Source organism: Miscanthus floridulus, chromosome 1, assembly GCF_019320115.1.
Source record: "Miscanthus floridulus cultivar M001 chromosome 1, ASM1932011v1, whole genome shotgun sequence".
Lineage (NCBI taxonomy): Eukaryota > Viridiplantae > Streptophyta > Magnoliopsida > Poales > Poaceae > Miscanthus > Miscanthus floridulus.
In genome coordinates, this window is record NC_089580.1 from 164,934,890 (window position 1) to 164,960,475 (window position 25,586).

At 48.9% G+C, this 25,586-nt stretch overlaps 2 protein-coding genes and 1 pseudogene across 2 annotated transcripts; 1 reads left to right on the top strand and 2 right to left on the bottom strand.

The window, feature by feature from the left end:
• Positions 1 to 5,146: 5,146 nt before the first annotated feature.
• On the bottom strand, positions 5,147 to 6,155 carry LOC136500688 (senescence associated gene 20-like). The gene has a single exon (XM_066496101.1). The coding sequence runs from the start codon at positions 5,765 to 5,767 to the stop codon at positions 5,318 to 5,320; it is 450 nt and encodes a 149-aa protein (XP_066352198.1). The 5' UTR covers positions 5,768 to 6,155; the 3' UTR covers positions 5,147 to 5,317.
• On the top strand, positions 5,766 to 13,280 carry LOC136466626 (small ribosomal subunit protein eS28-like). The gene is made up of 2 exons (XM_066465100.1): positions 5,766 to 5,950; positions 13,082 to 13,280. The coding sequence occupies exons 1-2, from the start codon at positions 5,766 to 5,768 to the stop codon at positions 13,278 to 13,280; spliced, it is 384 nt and encodes a 127-aa protein (XP_066321197.1).
• Positions 13,281 to 15,587: 2,307 nt separating this feature from the next.
• On the bottom strand, positions 15,588 to 18,530 carry LOC136466636 (non-specific lipid transfer protein GPI-anchored 6-like; annotated as a pseudogene).
• Positions 18,531 to 25,586: the final 7,056 nt, after the last annotated feature.

A 25,586-nucleotide genomic window follows, 5' to 3' on the forward strand; every position in this document is an offset into this window, starting at 1 on the left:
TCTTGGTGAAGGAGGATGAGATCCGACATCGATGACAAGAGTATTTTGACAAATTATTCAATGATGAGAATACGGAAACAACCTTTTAGTTGGATGACTCTTTTGATGACACCAATTGGAGCTTTGTGTAGAGAATCAAAGAATCTGAGGTCAGAGAGGCATTGAAAAGGATGAAAGGAGGTAAGGCGATGGGACTGGATGGTATCCCAATCGAGGTGTGGAGATGCCTCGGGGACATAGCTATAGTATGGCTAACCAAACTGTTTAACCATATTTTTTGATCGAACAAGATGCCTGATGAGTGGAGGAGAAGTATATTGGTACCGATCTATAAGAATAAAGAGGATATTCAAAGTTGTACTAATTACCGAGGAATTAAGTTGATGAGCCATACTATGAAGCTATGGGAGAGAGTTATAGAGCATCGCTTGAGAGCAATAACGTGGATCTCTATGAACCAATTTGGTTTCATGCCTAGAAAGTCAATCATGAAAACCATTTTCTTAATAAGACAAGTTATGGAGCGGTATATGGAGAAGAAGGACCTACACATGGTTTTTATTAATTTGGAGAAGGCTTATGATAAAGTACCAAAGAATGTTATGTGGTGGGCTTTGGACAAACATAAAGTCCCAATGAAGTACGTTGGGCTCATTAAGGACATGTACAATAATGTTGCGACTAGAGTTCGAACAAGTGATGGAGACACGAATGACTTTCGGATTAGGATAGGACTACATCAAGGATCAGCTTTGAGCCCTTATTTATTTGCCTTAGTGATGGATGCGGTCACAAGGGACATACAATGAGACATCCCTTGGTGTATGCTTTTCGCGGACAATGTAGTGCTAGTTGATGAAAGCCAGACATGAGTGAATCAGAAACTAGAGTTATGGCGGGAAACTTTGGAGTCCAAAGGTTTTAGACTCAGTAGAACTAAAACTGAGTATATGAGATATGACTTCGACACTACTACTTGGGAGGAGGAAGATATTAGTTTGGAAGGTCAAGTAGTGCCTAGGAAGGATACATTTCGATATTTAGGATCAATGCTACAGAGAGACGGGGATATTGATGAAGATGTTAGCCATAGAATCAAAGTAGGATGGATGAAGTGACGACAAACATCTGGTGTCCTATGTGACAAAAGGGTATCACAGAAGCTAAAAGAAAAGTTTTATAGGATGACGATTAGACCTGCTATGTTGTATGGTGTAGAATATTGGCCTACGAAAAGACGACATGTTCAACAGATAAGTGTTGCGGAAATGCGTATGTTGCGTTGAATTTGCGGTCATACAAGAAGGGATCGAGTTCGGAACGATGATATACGTGATAGATTAGGGGTAGCACCAATTGAAGAAAAGTTTGTCCAACACCGGTTGAGATGGTTTGGACATGTCCAACGGAGACCTCTAGAGGCACCAGTGCGTAGTAGAATCCTAAGCCAGGATAGTAACGTGAAGAGAGGCAGAGGAAGACCGAAGTTGACTTGGGTAGAGGCAATAAAGGGAGACTTGAAAAGATGAAATATAACCAAAGACTTAGCCTTATATAGAAGTGCTTGGAAGACAGCTATTCACGTGCCTGAACCTTGATTGCTTCTGCTGGGTTTCAATTTTATCCTACCCCAACTTGTTTGGGACTTAAAGACTTTGTTGTTGTTGTTGTTGGGTAAGCTACAAAGCCTTCAGCTCCTACAGTGTATACTCTGAAGGTATCTGAACCCACCATTTACATTATTGATCAGAACTTCAAAGGATTTAAACACAGGAACATCCAAGATTCGGTCCCTTAACCATTTTTTCTCTCCTTGAACAGTGAACACTGATATAATGACCATGCAAATTTGCCAAAATAACCAACTAAAGATCAATTTCTCTGGACATCCGCATGAGAAAGACACTATGTTTGATTTCTAGAATGGGTTTAGGACTTTAGAGTACTTTGAGTTGCTTACTAGAGTGCGCATCTCCCGTCGCCGTTGGTGTGTAGCCGCATCCTCTTGTTCTTCACACCATCCCTACTCGTTTTCTTGCCAGACCCTAGAAGGATGAGCAAAGGGAGATGAAGCAGTCAAGAGCTAGAGCACGAAGCGGCGTTTGATCGCCGCTGCTGCGTGCATCCACGCACCGCTCGCCGATCCCCAATATCATAGTTGTTATGTCGCCGGTAAGGCGGCAATGGCGGAGGCGTGGGTAACTCACCTCGACTACGGAGGTCGTAGTCGTGGCTGGGTTGAGAGCGAGGTTTTGCCCCTCTGCTCCCTATTGTGTTTAGAGGGGGATGAGATTAAGGTCCCGTTCGCTGGTCTGAAACTTGGCTGAAACTGGCTGAAAAACACTGTTCCGGCTGAATTGTTGTGAGAGAAAAACACTGTTCCGGCTGAAAAAAGAAGCCGAACAAGCCATTTTTAAGACAAGCGAACGGGGCCTAAGAGTGATACTTCTTCATTGCTTGATTATTTCTCCAGGTGCCAATCGGCTGCTGACTCTGTCACTCATGCAGCTAATGAACTCCACAAACTAAGGCCTATCAATCAACTAAATCCTCCACTCATGCAGCTAGCGAGCTCCACAAACTGGACTCGACTATTCTTATCACTAATGACCAAGCACCAGACTAAGTTTAGCCACTAGCTGACCCAGTTGGCGCCTTTGACTTCTTCCCCTTCCTTGTGTAGTGCTTACCCCACATGACAATAGTAACCTATTCCAGAGTTGGCTTATCGCAGTGCTTTACTGCTGGGTGTCAAGACACGAGTTGCACTGTTCAAAGCGTAGATATAATTTGGTGCGACAAATTCCCTGGAGTACAATCAACTAACTAGCACGTGAAATGCCTAGCATAAGCATGATGTTATCTCTACGAACTTGCTCTTTTTTCAAAGATATGCACTGTACTGTACCATACAATGGATCTGAGGACCTTAAATTTGGGCGTGAGAAGCGTAAAGGCATACTGTACGCATATTGGTCAGGTTAGTCGTTTCTTCTCTGCTTCGGCGAAGAACGACGAAGCTTTGGCCGAGTGTGACCTAAACTTTAGTTGATTTATTATAAAAAAATATTATTTATTAGCTAAAAAAATACAGTTTATAAGCTAAACCCTAAAGCGAAGCAGCTGAAAGCCCGGCTGAACCAGATTCCAGAATGACGCTGCCCACTGCCCACAGGACGAGAAACCAGCCGGTTGCTAACTCTCTCAGGCCACCCCCAACGCTGCTACGTGTACTGTAGCCTCAAACTTACCCACCTGTCAAAAGAGCCAACTCACCTTGCTAGTAGCTTGCAGATGTGTTATATTCTTCTGCAGAAGATGTTATAGCTTGCTGAAATAAAACATGAAGCTACTAGGGCCTTGTTTAGATCCCATCAAAATTTTAAGTTTTTTCACTCTCTCTCCATCACATCAATTTTTAACCGTTTGTATGAAGTATTAAACGTAGGTAAAAAAATAACTAATTACACAGTTTAGTTGGAAATCACGAAATGAATCTTTTGAGCCTAGTTGATTCACGATTGGACAATATTTGCCAAATAAGACGAAAGTGATACTATTCATCAGATTGAAAAAAGTTTCAATCTAAACAAGGCCTAGTTTTGTGAAAGAGAAGGAAGGTAAAAGCTGACACGCAAAGAGAAGAGAGAAGAAGGGTAGGGACACTGAACAAAAAGCAACAGCTGCCTGCGTTGTGTGTACAGTAGTCTGAAATGCTGCTTATGCTTTGCTTTATGGTAAGGCTCAGTTTAGTTATCGAAAATTTTGGCAAAACGATACGGTAGCATTTTTGTTGTTATTTAGCAATTAGTGTCCAATCATAGTCTAATTAGGCTTAAAAGATTCGTCTCGTGGATTTCATCTAAACTGTGTAATTAGTTTTATTTTTTATTTATATTTAATGCTTCATGCATGCGTCCAAAGATTCGATATGACGAAAAACCTTAAAAATTTTGGTGTTTTAGAGGGGAACTAAAGAGGCTCTAATACTACTACTGTCACGTGCCTGCGTTGAGGCTGCCCTCAACTAACCTCGAAAGATGACTTGTGAAAATGACAGTGCAATTCGCAAAAGGAGGACGGGGCACAAAAAGTGGGAAGCGTCGGTGCGGGGCGAGACGAAATTCCAAACTTGGGGTTCCTTCTTCCGTACATCAAAGATTTTAGGTTGGCAACCCTGAAAGCAACCCCTGATGCTCGCCGGCCCTAGGGTTTGGGTGGAAGAGGAACACAGAACACACTACAGCTCTGAATCTATGGCGATCTAGCTCAAGAAAATCTTATTTCTTGTATGCTTTTGATTCTGCAACTTTGTTAATCAGGCCTCGTTCACTTTGCAAAAAAAGTGAACACGATGAATAGTACCACTTTCGTCTTATTTGACAAATATTGTTTAATCATGGATCAACTAGGCTCAAAAGATTCATCTCGTGATTTCCAACTAAATTGTGTAATTAGTTATTTTTTTACCTACATTTAATACTCCATGCAAGCGGCTAAAAATTGATGTGATAAGCGGCTAAAAATTGATGTGATGAAAAGAGAGTGAAAAAACTTAGAATTTAGATGGCATCTAAACAAGGCCGGCCTTAGTTTGGATCTCGTTCTAAATTAGTAGCACGTGTATATATAAGCTTTGTGGAGTGATCAGGGAACTGAAGCGCCGTGCGTGAACAGCTAGTGCGTTCTTCTGAGTTCTGAATTCCGTGAGTGATGGATCTCACGCTTTCACGTGAGTTTTTGCTAGGTACAAGATTACTCGCTCAATCTTCGTCAAACTTTAAGATTTGTAGTCAAATAAAATATGCAAAACTGGCAGAAGTCACCAGCCTCCAACAGACCAATAGATCAAGTAGACGTAGAAAAAAACTTGTTTCTCGTAAAAGAGAGGATTTTTATGTATAAAATCAGAACAGGAAGAAAGAACAGGGAAAGAGACGCACGTCTTAACCCTCCAACTCATGCAACTTTTATTCAGCCACAATATACCATGACATCCATCAGACCATGATAGTATACCATTACAATAGCAGCAATGGCAGCGCACATCATAACCCATGACTTAACAATCTACTATTTCCACACACAAACGGCACGAGCTAAGCAACTGTTACCGGAACCTCACAAGTCACAACTCGGAGCAGTTCAGTTCACTTCAGTCCATAAGCATACGTCATTACGTCTTCACTGACTGGTTCTGAATACATACGACTAGAGCAGTTCCAGATTATTTCTGCAATAATAGTTTGGAGTTTTAGGATTTTTATATACGGTTATTATAATGGAGGGTAGATCGATCTTGCTGTCTCTAGTCTCTTCAGATGGCCAGGACGAGGCCCGGCAGCGACTTTTGCGCGCTGTCGGCGCGGCGGCTCTGCCACAGGCACTTGGGCCCTGCAGCTGCAGACGACGACGCGGCCGAGGGGAATGCGGAGGAGGAAGAAGCAGAGGCAGCGTCCTGCTGCTTAGACGGAGCGCCTGTAATGTCAGCTTTCTTGGTGGAGGCGGCGGCTCCGGAGCCGGAGAGGAGGGTGACGGTGAGGTCGGTGTTGAAGTACTCCCTGAGCTGGGTGATCACCCCATCGGGCCCCACGGTCCAGGCGTGCACCCAGTAGAGATGGCGCGCGTCGTCGGCGCCGCCCTCGGCGATGACGGTGGACCCGAAGGCGTCGACGGAGCGCGGGGAGAAGACGAATCCTCCTCCGCCGCCGCCGCCGCCGCGGTTCTTGTCGTCGCGCTGGTCCGCGCCGGTGAGGAGGCGCATCATGTGCTGGCGCGTGGGGGGCCCATGGAACCACCACTCGAGGTCGGGCGCCAGCAGCTCCTCCGCCCGGCGCGCGTCGCGGGCGTTGAGCGCCTCGTACAGCCGCAGCACCAGGAAGCGGTTGCGCTGCTCCGCCGACTCCCCGGCGGCGAACGCCGGCGCCTCCGCGTCCAGCTCCGCCGTCTTGTGCGGGCGCGGCGACGCCGCCGCTCCCTGACCTCGTGGGGTAGCCAACTAGCTCCTGCCGCGAGCGCCGCGTAGGCTATGGCTTTCCGATCCGATCCTCTCCCCGCTCCGCTCGAGGCTGTGGCTTTGAGAAACTGTCGAGCAGCTTCTGCGACGGAAATGGCTGGATGGGGTGTGTGATGGATGGAGACGAGGACGCGGTGTGGAGGCCTGCACTGTGTGTGGGCTGTGGCGTGGCGGGCGGGGTGGTTTATATAGAGGAGCGCCGCGCCCGCCGCGGCTAAGGCCCTGTTTAGTTCCCTCTCAAAATGCCAAAATTTTCAAGATTATTCGTCACATCGAATCTTTGACGCATGCATAAAGTATTAAATATAAATAAAAAATAAAACTAATTACACAGTTTAGACGAAATCCACGAGACGAATCTTTTAAACCTAATTAGACTATGATTAGACACTAATTGTTAAATAACAACGAAAACGCTACAGTAGCGTTTTGCCAAATTTTTCGGCAACCAAACTAGCCCTAAGCGTTACGAAGTAGATTAGCATCTAGGTCCTCGCAATTTGGAGATTGTGCTGTAAAATCTCTGCTGTCTCTGTATCTACGTCCCTGTCATCTTTAACCGTCGGACGTCGCAGTCTGGGGCGGAGATATCTTGAGATTTCAAGGGGGGGACTTTAACCGCGAAATCAGATATCGGGAGTAGCGCGTGCGTGTGTCATGTTGGCGCGATGCAAGCCCACGGCAGCAGCTCATGAGCGGACGACGATGGCATGGCCACATCTCGGGGCGTTCGCTTCGGTGCTGTCGCGTCCAGCCAAGTCCCAGGCAGCCTCGGCACCTGCCCTCCGGGTGCAGAGCCGCGGGTGTCGTCGTCGTGCTCACCAAGAGGGGCGCGCCGCGCCCCGTGCGGAGTGGGCAGTGGCCAGTGCCCGTGGCGTCAGAGTGCGTTGAGCACTGGCACTTCGCGACGACAAGTCTCGCAACTTTTTCAGCCACGCGAACAGGGCATATATCTGTTGGCATTGGCACGCCATCGTTTTCTATACGTTGGTTGGTTGGTGCGTGTGCATGCTCCTGCAAATTTCTTTTTTCTTTAGGAGCACTAACAAACTGATCGCAGACATATTCACCAATCTTGACACGAGTGATGACCGAAGCAACGGCTACAAATCTCTTCATATCGAACCGAGAGTGCAAGCACGAGCACCCAATTAAGCCATATCGCCTGTTACCCAGACTGTACGATGTTGGTTCGATCGGGTCTGTCACCCATCAACCTGCAAAGCCGGCCACGGGCCACTCACGAATCATCGTGAACCCGGGCCAGAGTTCCTTGTCCCTCCACGCTCCACCTGCGTCGTCCTATGGCCTTCGCCTGCCGCGCCGCCCGCAAGGAGAACACCAATGCCCCGAGCTGCCCTTGGACCTCAAGCAGCGAGGCTCCTGCGTTCCCTGGTCTGGAAAAACCAGACCAGCCGGCTGCTGCTCCTCATAGGTGCACTATTCATCAACCAGCCGCTACAGTGTTTCTTTCTCACACAACTAGCCAGTTTCAGCCAAGTTTCAGACCAGCGAACAGGGACAGGGTCATATTGCAGACCTTGGGCACGCGTTTGTGATACTACGGCCGGAGGTTAAGGTTCGAAACTGCAGGCGGAATCTGTGGCGTGGCAGTGCTCATCTGCTCAAGCGCCACCACACGAAGGACTAGATTGATCATGCCTAGCACCAACCTTTGATATCTATCTACTTTGTAATGAATTGTTTTGTCAAATAGTATTATTTTAATAAGTAATTGCAAATCTAGATGGTGTTATGAAAAATTTGCAAGAATAAATGCCTATCGGCGCTTGGAAAGCCGATTGGACATTTATCGGCTATTGGTCAGCCGATATGGGCATATCGGTGCCTTGGAGGCCGATTAGTTGCGCCACGTAAATCTAAGAACGTCCACGTCAAAGTTTTATGTGCCGACATGCATATCGGGATCCCAAGGGCCGACTGGACATCGAATAGCTCTCTCGGCCTTCCTGTAGCCGATAAGCCTCAGGCTCGGCCACAGCAAGTACTCAGGGTCCAGTCATTTCTTCGATCCCATTTACATTTATTTATTTCTTTACCTTTGCATTTACCAGTGCGATTGTTGCATGTGCTTTTGGCATTTAGATGCCTCCATTGGAATCCAGCAAAGAGACGGCAATTGAGTACCTGGATATTGGGTCACGCACATTTACCCCTACGAATACACGCACACAAGCCTAAGGTGCTACTGAGGCTCTAGTAACCACTAGCCTACAGCCCTTTCGCGGACATCGAGTATTTCAATTTCCAAGAATTTGTTTCCAATAAAATTTAAATATGGATATATGTATTAATATTCATATTAATATTCATTTTATGATATGGTGGCAGATTTAAAACATTACAAACAAATAATGACTATTGTTGTAAAAACTAATATTTTAAAAAGAGCATGTCACAAAACAAAATTTTAGTAACTAGCGTTTTAGTCACGCCAAATGTCGTAGTGCGACTCGTCACTATAGTCACGCTAAATAAATTGACGTGACTAACTAACCATGCTAGTGCATCCCGACAACACTTTGTCTAGGAGTAGTGGAGTTGACGAAGTCCTAGGCTGAGCGAAAGGATCGGGAGGGCAGCTCAGATAGATGGTGATCTACTGTGGCGTCAAAGTCCTCGTGACGGGATCAAGGGCTGCCCATCGAGTTTGTCGCGAACTGATCATAAATCAGTTGGTTGAGTTCTCCGTGGTGGAACCTGTCCACCCGAGTCTAAGTCCTCGACTTGGCACGGGTCATTGCATTTTTCTAAATTTAGTCCAGAATTTAACGGGGCTACCACTTTCAGTGGTAGGTGACGTTCACATCACCATTGGGGCGCCCGTGGTGATTTCGGAATCTCGAGACCGGGTTTGCGCACGTACCATGTAATTCTCAAAATAGATTGTGTTTGATTTTTTTTCTTAGCATCTACTTAGAAATTCATATATTTTTTAGATCTTTAGATATTTTTGCTTAATATAAAAAAAAGAAATTCTAAAAACCAAAATATTGTAGCTGAATGGATGAACGCAGCTAGCCACCTGGCTGTTGCAGCACAGCGAACAATGTATGGAGTCCAATCCGGCTATGCAGGAATATCGGCCAATGGAGAGCCGATTGGACCAATCGGCTACAGTACGACCGATAGAGTTACCGCATGTGCTCTCCACTCTGGTTTTCACTGTGTAGCCGATAGGATGCTAGTTTTGCAATTTTGTAAAATGAACACCTAGATTTGCAATTATTTTTTAAAATAATATTATATGGAAAAATCCTTTGTAATTACCCATTATTTATTTTTATAACACCTTCTGTTCATATTTCTCTTTTCAGTTTACATGGGCTTGTGAATCTCTATAATTAGTTAATTACTAATCTCGGTTCATTTTCTTACAAATATTCTATGCTACTCAGATTAACAGTCTTCGAGTTCTAGTGAAGAAAGAGAAAACTGTTTCACGGAGAAACCAAAACGGTTCACTTTGCTCCAACTATGTTTGGAACTAATTCATAGACGCCGGACTAATGAATCCATTACCATTATCTAAAAAAATGTTTGGAACTAATTCTTGTGATTACGAGCAGAAATGAAAATGCTCCACTCATCCAAACGCACAGCCCTCAGAGGGTGCGGCGGGTGCGCCTATGGCCCAGCCCAGAAGAGGGCCCAAGCCCCATTATACAAAACCATTAGCAAATACGGCCCTCAGGCCTTGCTAGCAGCCAGCGCCGTAGCCAGCCCAAGCAGCAAGGTGAGCCGTCTGTCGTGGAACTTCCGTCTGTATCGCGCGATTGGTCAATTGTGTTGCCCGCCGGTTCAGTTGGCTGATGCGACACTGATGGAGAGTGGAGACAGAGTCCCTCACACCTCGCCAAGGCCCAGATCACGCCTACTACTCGCTGATCGCGGCAACGCCGTCGCCCACTCGCCATGTCGCTGACTCCGTGACTCGCCATCTACCCATCTCGCCGACGGACTACAGGGACCGACGGAGGGAGTAGAATATACGGGTCCCTCTGGTTTCCGATCCTTCTTTGCGCTTTTTCCTGTGAACATATGAGTACGTGACGCATTTTGTCAGCCAAATAACTTCATTCCTGGTTTGTCCAATCAGCACAAGGCTGTTTCACTTTTTTTTTTTGAAACTGGTCACAGACATCCGGATGTCGACAGCTCAAAACACACGTGCATCTTCTTTTCTGTTCTCCAACAAACATTTTTTTTCTTTATGGAATCTAACAAGCTTTTCATCTCACCAACGAAAAAGTCCACGTTACCTCTCTTAATTTTCGCGAAAGTTCGTTTTTCCTCCCTGAAGTTTAAAATTGGGCAAAACACCTCCCTCGACTTTTAAGGTTGTGTTTAAATTCAGGAAGTAAAATTTAGAGATGTCACATCGGCTCTCACATCGGGATGTCACATGGGAGTGTTCGGATGGTAATAATAAAATAAATTACAGAAGTTCTCAGCAATCCACAAGACGAATTTATTAAACCTAATTAATTTGTCATTAGCACATGTACTGTAGCACCACATTACCAAATCATGGACTAATTTGACTTAAAAAATTCGTCTCGTAAATTAGTCACAATCTGTGCAATTAGTTATTTTTAGTCCATATTTAATACTCAATGCATGTGTCCAAACATCCGATGTGATAGAAAGTAAACTTTAAGGGGAGAAACTAAACAAGGCCTAAAACCGTTCATCTTACCTCCTCGGCCCTCTTATAAGCAGTTTTGAAGTCGGCTTTGCCTTTATTTATTTATTTATTTCGGCTAGATCTTTAAAAATCATAGTAAATCATAGAAAAATTATGAGATGAAAAATCCAATTTTGTTGGACTCCATATGCGTAGATCTACACAGTGAACATATAATATGGTATGCTTTAGTATAAAGTTTTGCTGTAGCTTTAGATATATGCTTTTTCTATAATTGATTAGAATAATTCATAGCTGCAGTTTCTATGGTTCAATTGTGATAAAATTTTTATGGTAGGCTAATTATTGTATGATTGAACTATAGTAAAAAATTTGTACTCATTGGATCATGTATAGGTTAGTTATAGATTTATTTATATTTAACAAGCATAAATCTAAATAAAATCTATAACTAAGTTATACATGATCTAATGAGTATGAAATTTTTACTACAGTTTAAGCATACAATAATGAGCCTACCATAAAAATTTCACCATAATTAGACTATAGAATCTGCAGCTATGAATTTTTCCATTTAATTACAGAAAAACATAGATCTAAAACTACAACAAAAATTTTGTACTAAAACATACAATATTATATGTTCACTGGTAGTTCTACTCATGTGGAGTCAAACAAAATTAGATTTTCTATTTTATGATTTTTCTGTGATTTACTGTGATTTTTTAAAAATTCAGCCGAAATAAATAAAAAAGAAAAAAGACAAAACCGTATTCAAAACCGCTTATAACCAGGCCAGGCCAGGGAGGTAAGATGAATGGTTTTAAAAGTTGAGGATATGTTTTGGCCGGTTTTGAAGTTTAAGGAGGAAAAGCGGATTTTAGCGAAAGTTGAGGAGATTTGTGTAGTGCTGTGCTCGTGTGCTGAGCCGTTGCCGCTGTCCGTGTGGGCCTCTGCCGGCGCAGGGCCCAGTCTTTCGTTTGCTTCAACGGGCCGTCATCAACGCTCCACCGCTCGGCCCGGCCCACTCTTGAGAACCCACACACCTCCACCATGCGGGCGGTCTAGCCCAACGCGCGAGTCCACGGCGGTATCGGCTCAGCCGCCACCCTCTCCTGCTATAAAACGAACCAACGCAGGCCTAGGGTTTCCTTCCTCATCGAGTGTTCTCCTCTCGCCGCCGCCGCCGCCCCAGTTCGCTTCGCGTGACCGAGAGCTCGTCGGCCTCCGTCCACGCGAGAAGCGAGAGGTTCGACTCTCCATTCATCCCAGCGATGCGCCGTAGCTGTAGATTTTATGCTGTAGATTTTATGGTGCGCCGCGCGTTTCTTTATTGCTATATGGTACATGTTTTCTGTTTGCAAGCCTTGATTCATGTATGAGCGTTCCGAATCCCCTGGTTTTAGGCGCTTGTTCTGGTAACACGGATATTACGCGATGGATGAGCATAGTACGACTGATTTGTTGATTGTGTATGTTGGATGCTGTGTGACTATGAATCTGGTGTTGTTGTTTGGGCGTCTTACTTTTGATAATTTGATGTGATCCGTAGAGACCTTGTTGTGCAACCATGAAGGGTCTCCTAGGTTTTGATGTCCACCGTGAATGAAGTTGATCTGTATGTACTACTATTTAAACATCATGAAGAACACATTTGTAAGCGCTGTTCTAGAATAATATGAATTGTTTCAAAAAAAAATAATATGAATTTAAAGTGTTGTAGATTTAAACATGGATGTTTTGGGCATAGTAGCACAGGATTTCTTCGTTTAATATGGTGGATGTTGTGCAACTACGAATCTGGTGGTCGTGTGGGGTTCTTGATTTTTGCTGTGATCCTCCTTTGTGGTGCAATCTTGAAGGGTCCTTCAGTGAAGCTGGGTAGAAGCATCTTGAAGAACACTTATTTCTTAGCTCAGTGATTTGACAATAATGCTTGACTGTGCTTGATAACCTAGCAAACGAAACATAATCGCGGAACCTCTCAAATGCAAGGTCATAGTGATCATTTTTGGAATTGTGCCAGAGCAACCATTCTTTTTGAACCTCTCAAATGCAAGGTAGTATTGATAATTTGGTATTGTGCTGCAGCAAGCATTCTTTGAGAACATATCGAATCCAAGGTGATAGTAATATGTTGGAATTTTTCAGAGGACACATTTTGTGAACTAAACTTGCATACCACAAACACGATGTGCTGGATACCAAATAGGTCGTGTTGTGTTCATGTTTTGCTTTTGTACATGTAATGCTGTTAATTTGTTTGTCAGTTTCTGTTCACAAAACTCCAATTTTAACAAATCATGTGACAGTTTATCTTTACCTATCTGCAGTTTAAATGAACTATAAGCATATGATTCACCTTGAAAACTGACAAATGCTTTCTATCTGTGCAGCATGGACACCCAGGTGAAGCTTGCTGTTGTGGTGAAGGTGATGGGCAGGACTGGCTCCAGGGGTCAGGTGACCCAGGTCAGAGTGAAGTTCTTGGATGACCAGAACCGTCTCATCATGAGGAATGTCAAGGGCCCGGTTCGTGAGGGTGACATCCTCACTCTTCTTGAGTCTGAGAGGGAGGCCAGGAGGCTGCGCTGAAGCCCTGGCGGGCTTGGTGGTTCTTGTATGGTCTTGGATGTCATCAAATTTCTGCTATGTTTGTTGAACTTGGTGTGACCCTTAGAACACCTGCCTTGAGAGTAGTAAGCCTGGTGATAACATTGCAGTTTTGTTTAATGATCCTGGTCGAAAGTGCACTTGTTATGCTGAGACATGGTTATGCTTTGGTATATTAGTTCAATCTATGCGTGCATTGAATACTAGCTGAATGTCAAGGTTTTGTTCTGTGGTATGGTCGGCTATGTGGTTTTGTCATAGTTGATGTTGGTTGGATCGCCTTATCTGTATGATTTTTCTCCCTGACCATGTTTTTATATGTATGATCTCTCTGATTGTTTTGGGGAAGGCAACGGTTTTGTTTTTTCTCAAAATGTTTCACCGGCATTGATCGAATGTGTTTGTTGAACTTTTTGGTTTTCCTCTAGTTTTGGCACCGGCATTGATCGAATGTGTGTTTATCTTAACTGTTTTGTTTTCCTCAAATTTGGCACCGGCATGTAACCTTGTGAACTTGCGTGGCAAACAAATGAAACCTTGCGGACAAATTTTGGTTTTCCTTGTTTCACTGCTAAACTGTTTTAACAACACTACACGAGAGCTTTTTCAAAAAGTGAATTGAAAAGCCTTGCAAGTCAAACATTTCATGAAACCTTCTGGCTTCTAATCCAAACAAGCGAGCCCAATGCAGAGGGCTCGTTGGCCCGCTCAAATCGCGTGGCGTCTACTCGGGTTCCTTCAGGGCGTTCCTTGACACTGTTCCACGGCGGCGTGGTTTCATGTCCTCTTGCACGCCACGACACACAACGGCGGCTTCGACCTCGCCAGCCGCAAGTCATTCATTCACACAAATCTTCGTCTCGGGATTGTTTCCGATCGGATGGCGGTGTCCGCGCCGGAGAGTAGTCGGAGGGGGACAGAAGAGAACAAAGTTAGTTTCTGATGTTGATCAGTGCGGGGTGCATGGCTAGAAGCTCTTCACCTCTTGCTCCGGTGACAGCCGGACCGAAGCCGGAAAGCGCAAAGGCCCCACCTCTCCTTGGACGACACCGGCGACATCACCGGCCTCCGGCGCTACAGGATCGTTGGCTTCACCGACGGGCGACGGCCTTCTCATCCTTGTGCACAAGCGCGACACCACCGTCTGCGTGCACACCCTTTCACGAGTCACCCGCCCCCATGTACCACGAGGTGGTGCGCAACCGGAACTCGCTGCTCCTGCTCGATACCAGGGTTGAAAGAGCGTCTAGTTTTAGAGTATCAGCCTTTGCAATAAAAGCACCTCTAGATTCCAGCAATGCCCCCTACTTGATCCCTACTTAGGATTTGGATAGTGGGGATAAAAAATCAGCTCCAGCAGACTCCTTAAACCCTAAAACTCCATACTACACCTCCAGTTTTGTTGGCCTCCTACTTTTCCCCCTTCACCCCTACTTCTGTTAACCCCCTGCTTCACTGCCCCTACTTTTTTTTCTCTCTTGTGACTACATCAACGCTCTTCTTCCCTCCGACCTGGCCCGACATGGCTTCGCCCTCCCCGACGTGGCTGGCCCCGGCGGCAGCGCCTCCCCGGTGCTCCTTCAACAGCCCAACGCCGTCCATCCTCCGGAGCGCCTCCAGCAACCCCAGCGCCGTCCTGTCCTCAGTGCGCCTCGAGAAGCTTTAGCCCTTCCCCGGCGCGGCTTCGACGAGCGAGCCCCGATGCGGCCTTCCCTGGTTAGCCCCCGGCGCGGCAGCCGCGGCTCCTCGGCCCTGCCCCGGCGCGGCTCTGGTGAGCCTGCCCCAGCGCCGCCTGGCTGCTCCGTCAATGGGAAGAAGAAGATGAGAGAGAATGACAGGTCGGCCCCACGTGTCTTTCTCTGCAAGGATCGATTTATGGGGTCTATTTTAGGTAATGTTGCTGAAGTAAACCAGGTAGTATGAAATTTGGTAGCTACCTAAACGGAGAAGTAGGGGTGTGTTTTAGGTAGTATTACTAGAGATGATCTAAGTCCCGCGGAACGTCACGTCTTCCTTCAATTCCTTGTGCGGATATCCAATCAATTAGAATTCAGGTTAAAGAGGGTCTTCCCAGGTGTGTTATTTTGACCTATCGACTATTCGACATCAACGTTACTGTGATCATCAGTCGTGTTGGTTGGACAAACTAGGAAGGAAAGTTTACTTGACTGATCAAATACATCACCTGTTCACCGAAAAGAATGCCAAGGATCAGCAACCAGAGGACAAGCACTTGTACATTACACATCGCGTACGCCAATGCCGTACCCATAGCCTAACAGGAAATACAGTACAAGTGTACAACTACACCAACACCACCAGCAAATTGTCTGTCACGTACTAGAACAATATATCACAGTATCACACCCTGGTAATTTTTTGGTGCCACTTGACAGAGGTCTAGAATGTAGCGGGCTCTGGCACGAGCAGAAGGTAGCCGGCGAGCAGCACGGTCAGTGCAACACCGGCGGTCGCAGCCGGGGAGACCCCGCCTCCGTTGGTCGCCTGCAGTGCGCGGGAGTCGGTCGTCGCCCGTCGAGTTGTCCTTGGCTGCAAAGCGAAACCAGGGAGTGCTCAGGTCTCAATCGACTGTTCTCCAATAGTGCAATTCGGTCGGCTAAATTGGACGGAATTGTCTTCTTCGTTCGCCCGAATAAAATCATTGATATGTACTGCATTTTCGAAGACGGTTTTTTTTCCCCCTTTGACGTGCTCCAATCACACCCATCATTGGATTCGTATTGAAAAAAATGTGCACACACGTCTCAATACTTATTCGCATTGAGAAGTCTTCGTGCACACATCTTAACGTGAATCAACAACGTAATAATGTTTAGGGGCACATGCCCTTAAGGACACATTTAACTTCCCCTGCATTTTCTACTGTGCAGTGAAGCAGTGGGCACTCAGTTTTTTAGTAGTCATGTGCTGAAATGTTTCACAATATTACATGCTCAAATGAATGAACTGCGACGCATGGAGGCAATCGAGGAGTGGCAGGCTGACCTGGAGCGGCAGTGGAGCCCCTCGGCCTGTTCGCTGGTTGGTTTTTAAGCTGGTTGGTGCTAGTTTGTTGTGAGAGGAAAACATTGTTGGCTGGCTGGTTTGGACTAGCTGAAACCAACAAGCGAACAGGCCGCTTGGCGCCGCTGGGGCTGAAGACGGCGGCGTCTTTGGAGCCCGAAGGAATATGCAGAAGCTCTGCAGCAAGAACACACGCATTTTAGATTTTATTTACTAGTACCCTACAGCTGTACACCCATGATTTTGGGAGCGGAAAAGGCCGGTCAAAGTTGTTTATGCTACTGACATCATGTCATTTATACAATGAAAAATTCAAAACTGAAATGCAGTTGGAGTAGTTCCATGGCAGGCTAAAACCGCTTGCTAAGCGGAACCCAGACCACGTCACCACGGAACAGCATCAGGATCCGGCGCATGCGTTTGTCGCTTCCCTGTGACTGCAACCGACGTCTGCCATTTGAGAACTGGAAGGAGGAGATTCTCGGTGATCTCTAGTTAAAAGACAGAAGGCGTTTTTTTTTTTTCCTTAAGGGCATTTGCTCTCAGCACATCCACTGTTGCACGCTTGCGGCCAGAATCAGCACTGCTTTTTAACTATACAAACATCTTTTTTTCTTATAATAAATTAACATCAACCATCATCGCAGATTCGTATTAAGATATGTGCGAGGTGTGCGTGCACATATCTTAATACGAATCCAAGGACACAGTGCGTGGGGCACGTGCTCTTAAGAGCGCATTTAACTTTCTCGTATCCCGGCCCGGCAGCTGCGGGAGTGTGAGACAACCACGTATCCCCTCTGCACCCAGATATCTATCCTTTTCGGTCGTGGAGAAATAACTTTGATTAAATATATATTAAAAAATATTAATATTTATGATAAATAATTAGTATTAAAATATTTGAATCTAACTTTTTAATAAATTTATTTAGAGATATACATATTTTTTTAAAATTAAGTCAAATGGTACGCCCACAACGACGACAGTTATTAGGTGCGGAGAAAGTAGAAACAAAGTTTCCAATCAGGCACACGCGCACGGCATAGCGGCCGTACGGACGGTACCTCCTAATAGTAACGGGATAAAACCAGCTACGATTACTATACTGTGTGCTTAATTGGTTGCGTCGATGCATGAACATGCTGGCAAGAAAGCAACGCCGGGTCGCCGGCCTTGTAGGCTTGTGGATGGCAGCAGCAGATGATGAAGCAAGCAAGCAAGCAGACAGGGCGAGGGGAGGGAGGTGTACAATGTACGAGCGCAGTGGGAGACGTCGGCGCGGGTGGCGCCGCAGGCGTTGGGGAGGGCGAGCGCGAGGGTGGCGTTGATCTTGATGCCCAGGCCGGGGTCGTCCTTGTCCCTGACGAGCACGCATATGCACTTGGGGCTCTTCCCCAGCACCTGCCGCAGGCCGCCGCAGCAGCCGGGCGGCGGCGCGCGGGCCTGCCCCTGCACGTACTGCAGGCACGGCGCCAGGCCCACCAGCTGGTCCGCGCACTCCGTCTTGTCCGCGCTCATGTCGCCGCCAGCACCAGGACCGCCGCCCACCGCGCCATCGGCCGTGCGTCGCGTGCTGCTGTCTCACTTGCTTCTCGTTGGCTCTCACGCACGCGCTCTCTCTTCTTCCTTTCCTCGCCTTGTCTGCCGTTCAACAAGTGCGCTGGGAGTGAGTGGAGTGAGCTGGGCCGCTGGCAGCTGCCTAGGAGTTTTGGTGAGGGAGAGTTATAACATCCGGACGAGTCGACGAAAAGTTGAGGCGACGTGACGTGCTCGCCGGTCGCCTACTCGTGTCGTGCTGGTATGGACAGGCCACAGCCCACAGGCGGGTTCGCAGTGGCACACTGTTCCCTACTTTCATGGCCTGCCCGGGAGGCCCAGCTATCTGTCCGGACTCCGGTACTACGGAGACGGTAAAAAAACAAGCAAGCGGTCCTGGAGCTGGTGTGGTCACTGCTTCAGTCGTCAGTGGAATTCATGAACGGTGGTCACTGCTAGATGGGCAGCTTCATCGGTGTTGATCCAAGTGCCCATGACGTTCCACATGTGAAAGTTCAGCCGATCAGCTCTGTCGAACAATGTGTTGATGGTGCTGATGCCAAAGCCGCCATGGATGATGGATGCCACGAGAATCCACTCGGATCCGTTGCCAATTCTCCATTCGCCGTTGCCCGTTGAGCTAACGACGGACGGGAGCACAAAACCCATCAGCGCATGGTGTAGCGACGGTAGTCCGGCTTTGGTTCTTGGCTCTGCGGATGGGAGCAGGAATTCATGCTCGCCGTGGCTACATCCGCAACAGCACTCGAGCAGCTCTGGTGGAAGCCTGGAACTCCATGTAGCATTGTGGACTGGCTGACATCCGGACTGATGACTGCAGGCGCCCTTTGCCAACTTTTCTTTTGCTTGGTATCATTGGCATCTCACTGGACTCTTGAACCAACAAATTGACATGGCAAAAGAAAAGCCAAACAAAGCAATCCATCCTTTATCTAACCAGGAAGGAAGCAGTAGAAGGGAATGAGATTACCAGCAGGCACCACACCAGGCAGTAGTATATCAGAAATTCAGAAGTGGTCATGTTCTCATAGCTGTTAGTATAGATACAGTCAGGCCGTGGACGGAGAGGAAAGGGCCACCACCGACGCTCCATGCTGGATGTTGGCTTCGTCAGGCCACGTACGAGAAGAGGTAGAATGATGGTCGCCTCGCAGAGCCTGCTAAGGGGGTGTTCTATCTGGCTACTAAAATGCAGAAGGAAGGACGTTGTATAGGGTGTTTGATATTAATAAAAAAATAAAATACATAATTTGTCAGTACTCCACGTGACGATTTTTTTAAGTCTAATTAATCCATCATTAGCACATGTTTACAGTAGCAAAATATTGTTAAATTATGGACTAATTAGACTCAAAAGATCCGTCTCGCAAATTAGTCGTAAACAATGTAATTAATTTCGTAATTAATCTATATTTAATACTTTATGCATGTGTCCAAATATCCGATACAACCGGCCTGTTCGCTGGTTGGTTTTTGGACTAATTTAGGCTAGCCGGTGCTGGTTTATTATAAAAAAAATATTATTAATTACCTGGTTTAGGCCGACTCAAATCAATAAACTAAGAGGACGAAGGGCATTTGCTTTTCATCTGATAAAGTCGAAAAGGTTCTGAAGAGAGAGAGAGAGAGTTGTGTCAGTATAACCTGCCATTGGGAGGTGGTGGCTTCAGCCAACTCTACTCCTACGTGTAGCGGTGTAGGTAAGCTTTTTACTGAGGCTTTAACTTTAACGTACCAGGTGGGATAAGCAGCAGCAATGAATTGACTCGTTGGTAATTTTTAGAACTACAAATGCCTGATTTAGTTCTCAAAAATTTTCATTCCAAACTATCCCATCAAATCTTGTGGCATATATGTCGGGTACCATAAAACAGGGTACCCCGAGCGTATACCAAAAGAATCACTTAAACCCCATCAATAACAGAGCCAAATGGTAAGCCATTTGTTAAACCCTTGCCTCGTCCGAGCCCGCCAGCTCTCCGCCTTGCTCCTGGCCTCGCACGGGAGGTCTCGGCGGCCTGCCAAACCTCCGCCTCGCGCAAGGCCTCGCACAGAGGGCCTCGACGGGGAACCGATTCTCTGTCTCGCCCGAGGCCTCGCGCGTAAAGCCTCGGACGAGATGACGGTTCTCCGTCTCGCTCGAAGCCGGCTCGGCAACAACCCGTCGCTTCCGCCTCGACCAGTCTCCCCGACAGCGCGTCGCATCCCATTAATGCGTCAACCACTTCCGCAATCTCAGCCGGATGACGGCTCGACACCGCAGAATGGCCGACGGGACAGGAAGTCACATCAACGCCATACTGACCAGGAACGGGCGCGGCTGGGGTTACCGGCCACTGTGTTCCGGTGCTGTGCCCGCGATCAGCGCCTGCACTACACTGTGCCACGTAACCCCCGCCCCGGAGACAACGTGGCATGGGGAGTCTAGTCCGGGTCACCATAGCCTCGGAATCAGCGTATGAGACCAACTACTTCCTCCAAGCCTCGGCAATCTACTTCAGGGTCTCGGCAACCCCGGAATTCACGTCTGCCGGACCTCCCACGATGGCTCGGCCTCGGCACCAACAGAGCCTCGGCTTCTCACGCAGTCAACGCATAATGACCAGCACGCCGTCCGCCACGCTCGCTTCGAGATAACACTGGAGCTCCCACGACGCACAGGATCGGATGTGACGGCCGCGTCGCCCCAGTACTTCAAGGACGAGACCACTCCGTCGCCCACGCCGCCACAGTAACAGGCTATAGGGCCCAGACATGCCGCCTTCATTCGCACGACGTCGTGTAGCTAGCGCATGTATCACCCTTATCTCCCCTTCAACTATAAAAGGGAGGGGTCAGGGCCGTTTCTAGGATCAGACACTCAAGATTAGGCCTATGTCCACGCAACGAACTCACGCATGAACACACAGACGAACGCTCAAGCTTTCCCGCTGTCTGAGATCAACATCTCAAGCAATCCACGCCACTCTACGTAGAGACCTGGGACTAGCTCCCTCTCTCGCCCTGCTTGTAACCCCCTACTACGAGCACTTCGGTGCAAGGAATACAAGATCGATCTCTTAAACTGGACATAGGGTGCTCATTACCCGAACCAGTATAAGCCTTGTGTCTCTTTGCATCACCATCCGGGATTGGGAACACGCAGTACAAATTTACTAGTTGGTTGAGGGCCCGCTGGTCCGAAACACTGACAGTTGGTGCGCTAGGTAGGGGCCTCTGCATGTAAGCTTCGTCATCCCAACAAGTTTCGGATGGCAGACCCCGTACGACCACTGCGTCTTAGCATGGTGGTCTGGTTTGGGAGCCTAGAGTTCATGTCTCTAGGGCACGAGTACGACATGGTACTCCTCACACCCCGAGCCCCACCCGCCGACGATGACATCACGCACCCACAGCCTAGGCGCAGGCGGCGCCCGGGCGATCGCTCTCGTCGCGCTCGCTAGGCACGACGCGAGCGGGGCCACGCTGACACCACGCGAACCCAGGGCGACACGCCGTGCTCCGCCGGTATCCCATGCCCAGCTGTTGGCACAAGGTCCCTAGTTGGGGACCTGTCTGGTCTGAGTCTGGACAAGGGAAAGACGCTGGTGGCGTGCGGCAACGCCCCGTCACCAAGCTCTGCCCCGCCACCTCCTGAGGAGCCGGCTCCGGCGAAGCAGAACCCGACTATGGCACCATCTCCGTACCCCTTCGGGTTGAGAAATGCCACCGCCTCCTATGCTTATGCCTACGCTTCCACTCGCGCGGAGCCCTCGGGACACCACCAACGTTTCGCCCTCGACTTCGGTACCACGACTTCAACTCACTCCCACGCTGACTCTTCAGAGGTGGATGAGGCGTGGGCTGGAGCGGATTTCTCCGGGCTTCGTGACCCTGAAGCCATGCGCCACTTCCTGGCCGCGAGTGACTATTGCTTCGGCTACTATGACTCTAACGACGAAGGTACTTACGATCCCACTCATGAGTGCCTCCACGTAGGACTCGGGATGCCAAGCACAGGCGATGAGGACGAGGGGGCATGCAACCGTACTCCACTTTGCTAGGGAACGGGCGATGCCACGCCCTCACGCATTGTCCCACCGGCAGCGCAAAACGAGAACCTTGCCCTCGGACAACTTCGACGCCCGGACCTGGAGCAGCTTTGTGAGCTTTAGGCCAAGGTCGAGCAAGATTGACTCCTTCTGCAATAGCTCCGAAACACTCTCGAGCAAGAGCAGCAGGGCCGCGGTGACGGCGGAGGAGCCCGGCGGTGGGCTCGCGCCCAATCTTCAATCGCGCTAGCCAGAATGTTGTGGCTGCGGCGATGCTAGGTCGCGCGATGCCCGAGCCCTCTACCACAGAGAGACGACGGGCTCATAGAGAGCTCTGGGATCTCCTCGAGACCGCCGTAGTGCAGCAGCCCAAGAGTTCTGCCTCCTGGCGGCACGAAGCCGCCTCGAACCTCCCCTTAGCACCGCATCGGCAGGATAGGGAGGCCTCGGTTCATCCCAAGCCTGCTTGGGTGCCAACAATCAACAGGGTCCCCTTGCTGCACGATCGCCTCGACAACCGACGCGAGGCACGAGTTGACCATGAGGTGGTCAGCAGGCGATGATGCCACGACAATGAGGGGCCCGCCCGTGGCTACCATCCACATCGCGGCGGCCGCTACGACAGTGGGGAGGACCGCAGCCCCTCTCCTAAACCGCCCGGCCCCCAAGTTTTTAGCAGGACCATCCGCAGCGCTCAGTTTCTAGCCCGGTTTTTGCCAACCGGCCAACCTCACGAAGTATAGCGGCGAGACCAATCCCAAACTTTGGCTTGCCGATTACCACCTAGCGTGTCAGCTAGGCGGCGTGGACGATGACCTACTCATCATCCGCAACCTCCCCTTGCTCTTGTCGGACTCGGCATGAGCCTGGCTCGAACACCTTCCTCCCTCATAGATCCACGACTGGCGTGACTTGGTTAGGATCTTCGTTGGGAATTTCCAAGGCACATACGTGCACCCTGGAAACCCCTGGGACCTTAAGAGTTGTTGCTAGAAACCGGACGAGTCTCTCCGAGACTTCATCTGGTGCTTCTCCAAACAGTGCACCGAGTTGCCTAGCGTCGGCGACTCAAAAATCATCCAGGCTTTCCTCTCCAGCACCACCTACCGAGACTTGGTTCGAGAGTTAGGCCAGAACATGTCGTGCTTAGCTGCCGCGCTCCTCGACATCGCCACCAACTTCGCCTCGGGCGAAGAGGTAGTTGGGGCCATCTTCCCCGATAACGATGCTAAAGGGAAACAGAGGGATGAGGCTAACGAGGCCTCGGCTCCCTGCCTCCCTAGGAAAAAGAAAAATGGTCGCCAGGGGAAGTAGAAGATCCTCGAGGCTGATCTAGTCGTGGCCGTGGAGTGCAAGAATCCCTGAGGCCCTAGGGGCCCTAGGCTCTTCGAAGACATGCTGAAGAAGCCCTGCCCTTATCACCAGGGCCCGGTGAGGCACACCCTCGAGGATTGCACCATGCTCCAGTGTTATTACGCCAAGCTCGGGCTCCCCGAAGATGATGCCAAGAAGAAGGGCGCCGGCGACTGGGACGACAACAAGGACGGAGGGTTCCCCGAGGTGCACAATGCCTTCATGATCTTTGGCGGACCCTCAGCATGCCTTACGATGCCAGTGAAAGAGGGAACGTCGAGAGGTCTTCTTGGTTAAGGTGGCCACTCCGTGATACCTCGACTAGTCTCGGGAAGCATCACCTTTGATCGGGATGACCTCCCCGACCATGTCCCGAATCTCGAGCAGTACCCACTTGTTGTCGACCCGATCATCGGCAACACCCGACTCACCAAGGTGTTGATGGATGGAGGCAGTGGCCTCAATATCCTCTACGCCAACACCCTGGAGCTCCTAGAGATCGACTGGTCGCGGCTCCGGGGTGACACCACGCCTTTCCACGGCATCGTGCCGGGGAAGCGCACGTGACCCCTTAGGCGCATTGATCTTCCCGTTTGCTTTAGCGCCCCCTCCAACTACCTCAAGGGGGTCCTTACCTTCGAGGTGGTTGGGTTCAAAGGAACCTACCATGCCGTCCTGGGGCGGCTGTGCTACACCAAGTTCATGGTGGTCCCCAACTACACCTACCTCAAGCTCAAGATGCTGGGTCCCAATGGTGTCATCACGATTGAGTCCACGTACAAACATGCATACGACTGCGACGTTGAGTGCATCGAGTACGCCGAGGCTCTCATGGAGGCCGAGACCCTCATCGTCGACCTTGACTGACTCGGCAGCCAGCTGCCCGAGCCCAAGCATCGAGCCGGGACTTTCGTGCCCACGGAGGCCGTCAAACTCGTCCCAATCAACCCCGTATGCCCCAACGACCGAGCGCTGAGAATCAGCGCCACTCTCGACATCAAATAGGAAGCCGTGCTCGTCGACTTTCTCCGCGCAAATGCCGATATGTTCGCATGGAGTCCCTCGGACATGCTGGGCATACCGAGGGAGGTCGCCGAGCGCGCCTTGGACATCCGGGTCGGCTCTAGGCCGGTGAAGCAGCGCCTACGCCAATTCAATGAGGAAAAACACAGGACCATCATCGAGGAGGTGCAGAAGCTCTTGGTGGCTGGATTCATCAAGAAAGTATCCCATCCAGAGTGGTTGGCTAACCCTGTGTTGGTCAAGAAGAAAAATGAGAATAGAGGATGTGTGTAGACTACACCGGTTTGAATAAAGCCTATCCAAAAGTCCCCTTCCCATTACCTCAAATCGATCAAATCGTTGACTCCACTACGGGATGTGAGACCCTGTCTTTCCTTGATGTGTATTCCGGTTACCATCAAATCAAGATGAAAGAGTCCGACCAGCTCGTGACTTCTTTTATCACACCGTTTGGCATGTACTGCTATGTGACTATGCCTTTTGGCCTCAGAAACGTAGGGGCCACATACCAGCGGTGCATGACCTAGGTCTTTAGTGAACACATTGGGCGAACCATCGAGGCCTATGTGGACGACATCATGGTCAAGTCCAAAAAGGCCAGGGATCTCGTCGATGACCTGGAGATAGCCTTCAAATGCCTCAGAGAGAAGGGCATCAAGCTCAACCCCGAGAAGTGTGTGTTCGGGGTTCCCCGAGGCATGCTCTTAGGGTTCATAGTCTCGGAACACGGCATTGAGGCCAACCCAGAGAAGGTCTCGGTCGTAACCAGTATGGGACCAATCCGAGACCTCAAGGGAGTGCAGAGGGTCATGGGATGCCTTGCGGCCCTGAGCCGCTTCATCTCACACCTTGGCAAAAAGGGCTTGCCTCTGTACCGCCTCCTGAGAAAATCCGAACGCTTTTTCTTGGACCCCCGAGACTGAAGAAGCCCTCGCCAAGCTCAAGGCACTACTCACTAGTCCACCCGTCCTGGTGCCGCCAGCTAGGGATGAGGCCCTCTTACTCTATGTCGCCGCAATGACCCAAGTGGTCAGCACGACCGTGGTAGTGGAGAGGCAGGAAGAGGGGCACGCTTTACTCATCCAATGACCTATCTACTTCGTCAGCGAAGTGCTGTCCAAGACCAAAACCCGCTACCCCCACATCCAGAAGCTGATCTACGTCGTAGTCTTAGCTCGGCGCAAGCTACATCACTACTTCGAGTCCCACCCAGTGACTGTGGTATCGTCTTTCCCCTTAGGAGAGATAATCCATAACCAGGAGGCCTCGGATAGGATAGCCAAGTGGGCCATCGAGC